The 13,363-nt window shown below is 39.7% G+C and overlaps 1 protein-coding gene across 1 annotated transcript in view; it reads left to right on the top strand.

Moving 5' to 3' along the window:
- The window catches only part of Fras1 (Fraser extracellular matrix complex subunit 1), a 272,346-nt gene that overhangs the window by 233,716 nt on the left and 25,267 nt on the right, over nt 1–13,363 (top strand). Inside the window, exons 59-64 of the mRNA XM_090343975.1 lie at nt 1,569–1,725; nt 3,835–4,035; nt 5,365–5,552; nt 6,584–6,859; nt 9,719–9,951; nt 11,847–12,007. Coding sequence (XP_090200101.1) covers nt 1,569–1,725; nt 3,835–4,035; nt 5,365–5,552; nt 6,584–6,859; nt 9,719–9,951; nt 11,847–12,007 — 1,216 coding nt within the window. The remainder of the gene's footprint in view (nt 1–1,568; nt 1,726–3,834; nt 4,036–5,364; nt 5,553–6,583; nt 6,860–9,718; nt 9,952–11,846; nt 12,008–13,363) is intronic.

The raw sequence follows: 13,363 nt of genomic DNA, 5'->3' as shown, positions 1-13,363 counted from the left end.
TCTTCATCTGTGCTACCAAAATAAATGGTAGCTTCCTTTGTGGGCATCCTCGCGAGCCTGACACAGTCATGACTCATACAGCTTAGGTCTGCTTCAGTTTTTTATGGGAATTTTACTGGTGCCAGGTTGAAACCTGTATTTAAGAACACGTATAAATATACTGTAAAGACAAGCTTCAACTTAGATTCTACATGCCTGTATTTGTTTTAATTTCAAAAGAGGGTTCTCCATCTATTCAAGAAACAGTTTTCAGTTTAAGAAAAGTGTAAAAAAAAAAAAAAGACACAGCCTAATACTTTATCCACATGACAGTGTATCCGTAGTCCCAAACGCACTGTGGGATCTTCATTTCCTTGCTAATCATATGTCTACGGAACTTGTCATATACTAAAATATAAAATATCCTTTTTGAAATTAAAAAAGCTCACTACATTGTTCAACACTGATATGTCATATCTGTAATACTAGCTATTCAGGAGACTGAAATCCTTAGATTTCAAAGTTCAAAGATAAGGCACAAAAGTGCTGAGATTCTTATCTCCAATTAGACAGCAAAAAAGTCTGAAATTGACTGTGGCTAAAATGGTAGAACAACCTTGAGTGAAAAAAGCTAAGGGACTATGTCCAGATACTGAGCGAAAGCCCCAGTACTAGCACACACACACACAAAAAGTAAAATAAAATAAGAAAAAGACTTCAAAGAGTCACTACTAAATTCATGCATTCCATATAGAATTCTTATTATAAAGAGGATGGCATAGGGAAAAAAAGAAGCATATTTTTCAGGGACTTAAAAGCAGGTTAATAAGGTAGTTGGTTTGCAGGAATGTCTTACCACCATTTAATGTGACTTATGGAGTGTTCAAGTAGAGCTTCTCTCCCCCCACATCTTTTGCAACATAGTAAGACAGGGAATTTAAAATAGCCCAGCTAAAAATACCCTACTTCATATCACATGACTGAACTGTTGAAACTGCTATGAGGCTATAATATTGTGACTTTGTTTCATTTTCTCAAGAACATGGGCCTCAGTAGAGAATACTCACTTTGAGAAATACTTAATTTTTTCCACTGACAGGGCACTGTGTATGTGGCTTTTAGCACTCAGCAGTTTTCAGATGAGATTCTATTTGGCAGCAGATTTGAGAGTCATTTAGCATTTAAAGGTATCTTTAGCATAACATGAAGCCTTTCTGAGTCCCTTACAAAACGGTTTCATCTTTACAAAGGAAAAGGAATGCAATTCAGCTCTCCAGGAAGTCTGGCAATATGTTAAACCCACACCATGAGAAGGCAACCTATTGGAACATGCACAAGTATACTAACGAGCCCAGATAGCCTGTGCAAAAACACACCATGTTCTACAAGTGCTTGCTGGCAGGTTATTTGTTTTATTGATTTGGGGTTTTTGTCATTCATCAGCAGTAATTCAGAATGCTCTGAAATATTCTGCAAACACAAGTCTTATCAAATAGGCAGATCCCAGTTGGACATGAATTGTCAAATTTAAGTGTTGTGTTTTATGAATGAAGTTTTCTGAATCCCCTGCCTCCTGCTGTTATTTCTAGGTGAAAAATTGCACAGTCTATGTCCATGATGATTCCATGTTTGAGCCAGACGAGCAGTTCAGGGTATACCTCGGTCATCCCCTTGGAACCCACTGGAGTGGAGCTCGAGTTGGAAAAAATAACATGGCCACCATTACCATATCCAACCATGAAGATGGTAACAAGAAATTTACTTTGGTTACTTTTAAGTTGATGGGACTGATAATTTATTAGGAATGTAACTAGCAGTGTAATGAAAAAAATTAAAGTGCTATAAATGTTTGCACTGGTAGTAATATGAATGTTTATATGAAATGCTTTCAGCAAATGACTACCTTCAAAAATATGCCCACAAATTCAATGGAACTTCTACTCTTATTATATCTTACCATATTGCTGAGAGATAAAGAAAAACTACCCAAAACCATTTAGTCCCTACAGATCAGGAGAAGGATTAGAAACACAATTAGTTGAATCAAATGAGCAAAATTAAAACACTATTCCTTTATGGAAAAATCTAGTTTCTTAGTTTCCTTCTAATTGATTTGACTTATCAACCTCAAAAACCAAACCTTAAATTCTATAGTTTTTGTGATTCAGACATCTGCAGAAACATCTGCTTTGAACTAAGCCTTCATGCTTTTACTAAGCTATTTTAATAATACACTATAATATCACAAACAACATAATGTTTTTTGTTTCATGCTTGCTGTACTTGTATTATCTTCTTTCCCTTAATCCTGACAATAATCCCTTGAAGTAGATGTAATTGTCCCTATAGTACAGGTAAAGAAATAAACTTCGGCAAAGTCATATTGTTTGTCCTGAATTTCATAGTTATTATCGGCAAAACTGAACTATAAACTTGTTTTGTGTGATTCTAGAGCATACTTTCTTTTGGCAGTACTGGGATTTTTAACTCAGAACTTTGCACTTCCTAAGTAGAAACATTATTGCTTGAGGCATGTCTCTAGCCCTTTTGGGGGGGGGGGGGCTTTAGTTATTTTTTGAATAGGTTCTAGAATTTTTGTTCAGGTCCACTCTTGGATCACAGTTCTTCTCCCTATGCTTTATTATTTATATCTGAGATTATAAGTATGAACCACCACACCTGGTTTTTTTATTGAGATGAGATCACAGACGTTTTGCCCAGCCTACCTTGATTCATTATCCTTCCAGTTTCTGCCTCCCAAGTAGTTGATATTAGAGGCATAATGTAATCATGTCTGATTTCCATATTCTTAACTACAATGACAGTGAACATAGCTCTAATGCTTTATTAAATGGTGACTGAATCCCATACAGATAAACAGTTCACACTACCGGCAACATTCTGAGGTTTCGGAGAGGAGGCCTCAAGTGGTCCTTATCTTGTGTAGTTAGCGTGACCTGACTTTCTGAGAGAGACACACAGAAATGAGAAATTTCTGCAGTATTCTGCTGTATACTAATTTGTAATTCCTCTCAATTTTCCCATTTTTTATCTGTCTCCTTGCCCTACCCTTTCTCATGAAAAAGTAATTGAGAAGAAAGCATAATATGAATTGTTTTTGGTGAGAACCAATTATTATTAATCATTACCTAACAATAACAATAATACCCAAACCAGGCATCAGGTATCATTAGGAACTCTTATGTTCCTAAACTAACTATTCCTATTCAAATAACTTTTAAGATGTTAGAAAATTTCAGAGGAGATAAGGGCTCTAGGAGAAGAATAGTCAAAGGACCAGAAATAAGGGCTCAGAGCATGGCTCAAGTAGTAGAGCACCTGCCTAGCAAGCACAAGGCTCTGAGTTCAAACCCCAGTACCTCAAATATCAGAGGTGACAGATAGTCTTGGGAAATTTAAGATGAGTTCCAAGAAATTCATTGCTCATAACTAAAAAGTTAATTCACCTAAGCAGTCAATAGACATTTATCAAGTGTTTGCTAGATCTTAGACCCTTGATAAGTTGTGCAAATTGAAAAAAAAAGAAAACAGCACATTTTGTATGCTCTACTACCAAGATGGAAACCTGAACATCATGCATCTCAAAGTTTCTAAATATTTCCTCCATTATATTGTTTTTAATAAGAAATACTGGAAGTAATTCTGTATAAGATCATAAGCTAATTAGTCGTTCAAAAACATAGCTTAGAGGTAAATGCTGATTGCTTTTTATGACTGTAGAAGTTTGGCCTTGATATTGTTAACTGATGAGAAAAGTTCCCTCTTGTAGTTAAAGTATTTTCATGGGAGTCTGCCTCCTCTGTAAGATTTCAATCTTCCTCTTCATTTCCTTAGCGCCCACCATTGAGTTTGAAGAAGCTGCCTACCAAGTTCGGGAACCTGCAGGACCAGATGCCATTGCCATTCTGAACATCAAGGTCATCCGCCGAGGAGATCAGAACAGGACTTCCAAGATCCGCTGTAGCACTCGGGATGGGTCTGCCCAGTCTGGTGTGGATTATTACCCCAAGAGCCGAGTCTTGAAATTCAGTCCTGGTACTGGAATGCTAATTCTGATCTGCTGGGTTTTTCTTAATGCAAAGACAAATATCTTGTATTTGAAGAAAGCAATGAGAAATGAGAAGAGAAACTAAAGAAGAAAACAACACACACACACACACACACACACACACTCCAGTACACACACATACACTCACAGGCACATACACGCACACACGAATCATTTAGCAGCTGTTGCAAAGCACTACACCAGGTCCTTTGGGTCTTATCCAACTGTGGAAGGTGTACATGTACCAGCAGGCAGGGCATCCTATTGAAAGCCTTCCCTAACTTTAGCCCACTGAGGAAAAGAGATAAGTTAGAAAAGAGAGAAAAGATGAGAATCAGGTCACAACTTGCTCTTCCTCTGTGAAGTGTTGAATTATGTGCTGGGGGCTTTCACAGAACTATCTAGAGCTGTGTAAAGTGAAATGATATTGTACATCCTGACACCACGAGTAATGTGACCTGTAGTGGACAACAAGATAAATGGAGAAAGTGACCTAGATGTCCAGGATACCAGGGAGACCTCTGCCAGCACTGGAGGTATAAACAGCTCCATCGTGGGTGTGTGGATGATATTGGCTGGAGAGTTAGAGCCTCTCTTCCATGTCTGCACAAGGATCTCTTTCAGTGATCTTTCCCTTATCTTCTTGTGTTTTGGAATCTGGAATAAGAAAGGTGCAGATGTTCCCTAGCCTAGATGGTTTGTAGGCAACGATGAAGGTTCTCATCTATCGCCTTGGATATTTGTATTTTCAGAGAATTATTTCATAACAGAGAAAGAGTTTAAAAGCCTTAGAAACTTAAAAGCCTTCCATCCAGCCATTAAACCTCCAGTAATATTGGTCTTTGTGGACTCTACCTAGAATCATGCCTTTGAACTGTTTCTTCTCAGGAGACAGACAGCTTTGAAGGGTATCTGTGTGAAAACACTCACAACCACCCAACAATTCATGCATAAGTGTAAAGGAGAAAGAAAAATTAAGAAGAAAAAAAAAAACCTCTCATACCCAGGATGAAGTGTATTTTGGATCATAGATTTTTATTCCTGCCAGCCAGTGTCAGGCAGGGGCCATTAATCCTCATATGGTGTTGAATTGTAAATCTGCTGTATTGAGCCTCTACAGAAGGTGGAATTTGGTCTATAAAACAGATTCGTCATGTGAGTTGGGACTGGGGTTATTAGTAGTCATGACATTTAGAGAAAACCTCTAAAAAGAAGGGATATATTTTAACATGACATCTGAGCAGGGCCAATGTATACTTCCTTGGATATGTTTCTAACAAGGCCTTCACTTTCGATTTGTTCTGTCCTTGGTGAAGGTGTGGACCACATCTTTTTTAAAGTGGAGATCCTATCCAATGAAGACCGGGAATGGCACGAGTCTTTCTCTCTAGTCCTTGGCCCAGATGATCCAGTAGAAGCAGTTCTTGGGGAAGTCACCACTGCCACAGTGACAATTCTAGACCAAGAAGCAGCAGGAAGCCTCATATTGCCGGCACCACCTATTGTGAGTTGATTGGGCTTGTAGGATTTGCTGCTGTTATGTCTTAATGTATGGTGGATAAGACCTTGAGAGCAAAGGGAGTCTGGTGTGTTTGTTTGCTCTTCTAACTCCCTGGTTCTCAACCAGTAGAATTTTGCTACCTCTCCTCCTCTCCAGAGAACACTTGGCAATGTCTGAGGACACATTGGGTAGTCACAAAAAAACCACATTGGATGTATAAGTAGAAGCCAGGGGAGGCTGCTAATTACACCCTACAGTATACATGACAGTCCCCAACAGCAGAGAGAATTATTTGGCACACAGGTCAATAGTGCCAAAGGTAAGAAGTGACATTCTGATGTAAGAGTGAGACCAAACCACGGTGGTATGTTTACCTGATAAAGAAAGTATGTAGTCGAGTTTATTCTCTTTTTGTTTTGATGGTACTTGGAAGAGTAAGAAAGTAACATTGCCATATGTTTGCTGTCATACATACTTCTGCTCACTCTAGTTTGGGATGAACAGAACGAATGCACTGGTGTTACACAATGAAGAGGAAGTGTTTCAGAGTTGCTGGAGGAAATCAGCCTATGCCAGTGAAGCAGTTACAAGCATAATAACCACCCCTAATCAATCTCTTATATACCACATGAGGGGATTATTTGGAAACACATCTCTTATTTGACCATTAAAGAGAGACACTACCTGTATTCATTCTTACATTGCAAAATACACTAGCATAATTTAATACAGCTTTAAATTAGCAACTGCCGTTCATGACATCACTTTAGTCTGAGTGTCTATGAAAAATAAGAGCATTTTTCACATGAGAGGCTCTGATTTAGAAACATACGACAGTACCATTTTTAGAACAATCTCCTTTTCCACGGAAGATCTGCAGAAGCTCTTTAGAAAACTTGTAATAGCTTCTGTTACAGTTTTTTTAAAAAATCCCTAGAGGGGAAGAGAACTTGAAGGCCGCTGGGGAAAGAAGCCTTCGCTCTGCCACATTGCTGATATCCACCCTGAACTGAACGTTTGCTGCCTTTCCTCAGGTTGTCACACTTGCTGACTATGACCACGTGGAAGAGGTTACCAAGGAAGGAGTCAAGAAAGCCCCCTCTCCAGGTTACCCACTGATCTGTGTCACACCATGTGACCCACACTTTCCCAGGTACACTGTCATGAAGGAGCGGTGCAGTGAAGCTGGCATCAACCAGAGTTCTGTGCAGTTCAGCTGGGAAGTGGCCTCCCCCACGGATGGCAATGGCGCCCGGTCTCCCTTTGAGACCATCTCGGACAACACGCCCTTCACCAGTGTCAATCACATGGTAAGGTGTGGGCTCGGTCTGGCTGGGAAGAGAGAGAACCAGCATTGTTCCCTGTTCCTCTGTCAAGTTCATTCAAGTCCATACATGGCATGTGAAATAAAATGTTAAGCAGATACACACAGAAACATATAGAAAAAGTATACAAGAAAGAGAACTAATGCAGTAGTCAACCAAGATCTGTCCACAGAGTTTCATTCTGTCCACGTTTACCTCTATGATGTTGGTTCTTTCATATCCTGCATCTCAGTCTCCTGATCTGTAAGTACTTTCTTTTATTTAGCCATTTTTGTAAGGTCACTGAAGAATGTGATCTTTAAGGATCTAGAGTAGCTAAACTAGTGGTGACTAATTTTTAAATGGAAGCCTAGAATTGTTTTAGAGTGGCCTCATTTTTTTTGCCAGTACTGGGCTTGAGCTCAGGGCCTGGGCACTGTCCTTGGACTTTCTCAAGGCTAGAGCTCTACCACTTGAGCCTCAGCACCACTTCCAGCTTTTTTCTATGTATGTGGGACTGAGGAATTGAACCTGGGTCTTCATGCATGCTAGGCAAGCACTCTACCACTAGGCCAAACTCCCAGCCCCGAGTGACCTCATTTTGCAAAGCAAAAGTCATGAAACAGCTGGGAGACCAGGCCTGGACACTTGCCACCAGAGACGATGAGCCATGATGTGTACCAGCCTTAGGAACAAATCCACAGTCTGACCACCAGTCATTGCACCAATGAAGTTCTCTTCCCAAAGTGAAGAGAAAGCAGTGGAGATGCAGGTTGAGCATAGAATATAGCTCTTAGGAAATGTTAGGTGATGTTTGAATGAAATTACTTGGCTGAATATTTTGGGCAATCAAAGATTTCATTCAGACAAACTTTTATTATTTCCCTATTCAATCCACAGTTTTTTCCCACAGTATTATGCTAGAAAGGATAAAAAGTAAGAGGAAAGCTGCTAGACAGGGATGGGGTGCTTGTGATAGAACAGATTGCACGGGTTCATTGTTGGTACACAGCTTATTCACAAAAGCAAGAATCAGCGCTCCGGGGACAAACTTCGATCAAATTTAAATCATCTGTATTCTTAAAACGCTAAAGTCTCAAGACTTGATTGCTTATTATTTTCCAAGTATCTGTTTCTGTGTTCAACAAAGCCATATTTGTGTATTTGAACCAAAGATGTACTTTTACAGGTTCTTAATTTATGACTATCAGTTTAGATCTTTAGAGACAAAGTCTATTAATTATAGACTAATATCCTTTACCCCAGTTTCCTTGCTTTTTTTTTTTTTTTCAGTCAGGCATGAGACTTGAACTCAGGGCCTGGACAATGTCCCTAAACTCTTTCGCTCAAGGCTAGCACTCTACCACTTTGAGCTATAGCGCCACTCCATTTTTCTGGTGGTAAAGTGGAGATAAGAGCCTCCCGGCCTTTCCTGCTGGGGCTGGCTACCAACCACCATCCTCATATCCCAACCTCCTGAGTAGCTAGGATCATAGGTATGAGCTACCAGCACCCAGCATTTCTTTTGCTCTATCTTCATTTATTTTATAGCTTTTTTATGAATTCTTCTATTATATCTCAGTCTCTTCTGAACTAAGCCCATGTGTAGATAAATTAATAGTAAATAAATAAGAAAGTGACAGCTAATTTAGGAATTTTAATGAAAAAAATCTTAACTTTTAATGAACTTCAGAGAAAACTTTTCATAGGAAGCACTTACACATTTGTATGATTACTTTGTGGAAGTCTAAAGCAAGCAGAACTGTTCATTTTTCTTGTTCTGTACTTCCCTGTGTTTCTGTACATATCCCCTAAAGGATCTGTGTGATCTTTGTCACCTCTGCATAAACTGAGTAAAGTCCTCCTATTCCTTCTGTGTGTTTGAAAATGTAAAGCAACCTATAGATAGACCTTCAATTATCAGGAGGTATCACAGACCAGATTCTCAGCCTCAAGTCTGCATGCTATGACCTGTGACCCTGGCAGTGAGAAGAACCAGCAGGAAAGAAAGAAAAATAAGGGCTCTTGTGGAGGAAGCATTTCTTCTTTCCATCCAGATGCCTTTGCTCACTGCCTGACATGCATAGAAGCCAACATCATAGCATTGGATTTCACATAAGGAGAAAGCTTTATTTGCTATAGCTCACCAGCTAAGAGGTCAGGAGCTAAAAGCTTAAATCTCTCCCTCGATCCATTGGAACTAGGAAGATTTATAGAAAGAGGGGGAAAAAGCTGCTTGTCGGTCAAATGATAAGAAATGTGCACATTTCTTTGGGGAATAATTAGGTTCTACAAGAGGGGATTTTAAGCTCGTGATATCATTAACAGAACAATATAGCGTCTTCTGCTCCCATCCATTCTCAAAAAGCTAATTCCAACCCAATCATAGTAAAAGGCCTGAAGATGATTTAGGTTAAGGAATTGTGCCTGGGTGTATCCGGACATTAATTGATTCTCCAAGCTCTCAGCAACAGTGGCTTGGAGGCCAAGCAGTCTTGCTGGAAGTGTGAACAAACATCTGGGTCATCTGTTGAGTCTCACTCACATAACAAGAACAGCACAATCGGTGTCAGTCAGTCTTCTTTGGGCTCTTGTTCCATGTCTACTTGGTCAATTTCTGTCTTTCCCCTCCATGGTGACTATTTATTATCCTATCCCTAGTGTGTGGTTCATGGTGGAAAGTCAATGATACACAATGAATGAGTGAAAAAATATATCAGTGGATGTGTAAGTGGGTGAGCTGGATGAATAGCCTTCACTTGTTATTTTGTGCCAGTGGTTTACTGTGCCCCATTACTTATCATATACAGTGTATGCATCTGTTTATATGGTACATACATCTGAAGACCTTTTTTCTTTCCATAGGTTCTAGATAGCATTTACTTCAGTCGGAGGTTCCACGTGCGTTGTGTGGCCAAGGCTGTGGACAAAGTCGGCCACGCAGGAACCCCTTTACGGAGCAACATCGTCACTATTGGAACAGACAGTGCCATCTGCCACACCCCAGTGGTAGCTGGGACTGCTCGAGGCTTCCAAGCCCAGTCCTTCATTGCAACCTTGAAATACCTGGACGTCAAACACAAGGAACATCCAAACAGGTCAGGCAGGTGAACGGCCATGCATGCATGAACGTCTCATGTCTTTTACTTGTTTCCAAGGTTGGGGTAGAGGAAGTCTGTGGTAATTAATACTTCTGAAAAATAATTTCTTTTGGGATCCATAAAGGTCTGGCCCCTTGCCTATTTTTCCTAGCCCCATTTCTTCCTCAGTATTTTGCCTGCCAGTCTGTCCACAGAGAACCACATCTGATATCTCTGTAGCTTTATAGCTGCATGTTTCAGCTATCCCCCAGTTTTGATCACCTGCTGTAGTTAAGTCGTCTTGTCCTACAATACCTAGTTCATTGCATCTCTTCTAAGAGTATTTGCATTGTCCCTGATTTAATTCAGAAGCTACTCTAACCCCTATCTATGCCTTTTTCAGAGCACTGGCATCACCCATTCTCTCTATCCACATAGTGGATAGTAAAAGCTTAAGGGAAGAGACCATGATGAATTATTTTGCATCTCTTTTTCCCAGATCAGTGCTTCTAGGTCCTTATCTGCAAAACTAATGAGTAAGAAACTATAAGTTTAAACCGTAAGTCACTAGACTTTTTTTTTCTTGTACTACCACAATTTTCTTGGAAGATGGATACTTTGGTTCGTGCATAACAAAAGAGAATTATTGTATATGTCATACATATTTATAGAATATTAAATAGTGTAATTTTAAAATCCGAGAAAACGGTTCCTTTGCATGGGAAACAAACAGGACAGTATGGGGTGTAGTTCAGGGACAGAATGCTGATTTATCACGCACAAGGTCCTAGGTCTGATTCCCAGCACTGAAAACAAAACAAAACTACAGTTGATTATGGTTCTAAAAATATTCAAATCCCTCTTCTTTTCAAACAGAATAAAATTTGCTTTATTTAAAGAGCAATAACAAATGCTATTGTACTACTGAGCTATTTCTAGGAAAGGGGCCACGCTTTCTGGATTCCACCAGCTTTGGATTCCTCTAACAAATTTGTCTCTTTACTTACAGTCATAAGCCATCTACAGAACATACCCACAATAAACATGCCAGAAATTTAAACATATAGAAGGAAAACAAATGCAACTCATAAGTACAACTCTGTTTTGTTATCACTAGTATTTATTAAGTCCATATTTTATTTAGAATTGTATACAATATGTACTGAAGAAACAAAAGAAATGAAGGAAATGGTCCTTGTCCTCATCGTGGGGAAACAAGATAAGCAGAGGCTCAGGACATTCAAGAAATAGCAGCCAATATAAATAAGCTACAGACTTCCTGCTGCAAAGGTTTCCCTGCTGCTGAGGAATGTAGACCAAAGACTGTGCTGAAACAGGCTAGCAGGGGCTGGCAGCAGGTGTTGAAGGGACTTAAAGGAGGAAAGGTGGCTATTTTTAACTTGGAGGAGACAGTAGGGTATTGCAATTCCTAAGAATGTAGCTGGGTGGGGAGATGAGCCTCTGAGTTTAACGTTGCAATGATTTTTAAAATGCAAATGAATACTTAAAAGCTATAACACTATGTCAAGCTTCTTCACCTTCACAGATATTTATTGAGATAAAGCAGGAGAAAATGCCTGCAGTAGGAACTCAGCCTTAGCTACTGAGGATACAAAGCTTCCATTTAGCAAAAGAAAGCTTTAAAGTAATTTGTAGTGATGATATTTTTCCTTGTGCAGAAAAGAAAAAAAATGTGTGATTTCTGATCTCTATCAGTCTTGAGTCTCTCTTGGGAAGAAAAGTATCTCTGCATGGACTTTTGCTCCTTCATGTGCAGACAGAATTGCTACATGGAAGCTTGTGGGAAGGGGACTGCTAAATGCACTATTGAACACAAAGTTAGGATGAAAAAGAATGCCCATGTTGACTGTTGATTGCATAAGCTAAACCCTCATTTCTATCCTGTCTCTCAGAATCCACATTTCAGTGCAAATCCCACACCAAGATGGAATGCTGCCTTTGATCTCTACCATGCCACTGCACAACCTGCATTTCCTATTGTCAGAGTCCATCTATAGACACCAGCATGTCTGCTCCAATCTAGTCACCACCCATGACCTGAGAGGCATCTCAGGTAAGAGGTGACTTCCATAACTGATTTTCCCATGCCAACTCCTTGGAAATAAGTAGCAAGAACTCTACTGTTGTCTTTAATGTTTTTCAGCCTTCAAAATATCCCTATCAGTGTTTTCTTCTCAGCTTCATCCAAGCTTGGAAGCTCAGACAATAAACAGAAATAAATAGAAAAAAATAAGGACTTTGTCATCACACTGACTTAGATTAAGATCTGTCTTTCACTTTTGCGAAAGTGAACAGAAATAGCACATTTTTGAACTACTTTTTCCTTTTCTGTAACATGAAGATAACTATTGCTAACAGTCAAGAAGAGGACTCAATGTTGATATGTTTTTAAATTACAACCATGGTGGATTTTAGTTCCTTCCTTCCCCTAGAGAGAGATTTTAGGATTTGTATTCCAATCTTTAGAAAGGTGAAGTTCAGAGTTTTAGGTGTTTAAGGATAGATTCTCTGGAAGCAGGGGCTGAAAGGGAATTGAGGTGCAAGATTTTTTTTTATTGATCAGCATTTATTAAAGTGAAGGAAGACTGGAAAGACAGAGAAGAGAAACTCCAACTCCATAAAGCAAGAATCTCTAGAGCGATTTCTCCTAATTTCTGCCAAAATGGCCAAACTTTCGTATCCCACTTCACAGCCGCTAGATTTGGACTCCCCCAGCAAGGGACAAGTTGGGTTGAGCCACTCTGCAGCTGATAAAAAGGAATGAGCTGACAGTCAAGCCTGCTTTTCTCTATCTTCACCACAGCAGACGTTTTACTTGACAAAAGAATCCTGTCCATTCCCATTTACCTGAGCACATTCACATGAGATGCCCATTTCCTCCTTTCACAGCTGATGAATCATTTAACAGTATTGTTTGAAGACAGAAATGTATTCATATGCTCTTTCATATTCATTAAGCATCATTTCTGGTAGTGATGGTGTTCATGAAGCAGGTTTAGTTGAGTGCAAATTATTCTTAAATCATTGAACCACACATGAAAATTTAATTGGTCAAATATATAGCTAGTAGAAGAAATGTGCTTAAAGACTGAACCACTGCACCTGTCCCTACTTGAAAGCAATTAAACTCATTGCAGGTCAATTGAATACCTAGTCTTTGTGGGACAAAATGGCTTGTTGCTGCTGTCAGGCATTCAAGAAAATATGTTAATATCTCTCTCTCTCTCTCTCTCTCTCCCTCTCTCCCTCTCTCCCTCTCTCCCTCTCTCCCTCTCTCCCTCTCTCCCTCTCTCCCTCTCTCCCTCTCTCCCTCTCTCCCTCTCTCCCTCTCTCCCTCTCTCTCTCTCTCTCTCTCTCTCTCTCTCTCTCTCTCTCTCTCTCTCTCTCTCTCTCTCTCTCTCTCTCTCCC

Source organism: Megascapheus bottae, chromosome 13 (genome assembly GCF_031878675.1).
Source record: "Megascapheus bottae isolate mThoBot1 chromosome 13, mThoBot2.hap1, whole genome shotgun sequence".
NCBI lineage: Eukaryota > Metazoa > Chordata > Mammalia > Rodentia > Geomyidae > Megascapheus > Megascapheus bottae.
Note: the sequence above shows the minus strand (reverse complement) of the source record. Positions and strands in the feature narration are given on the sequence as shown.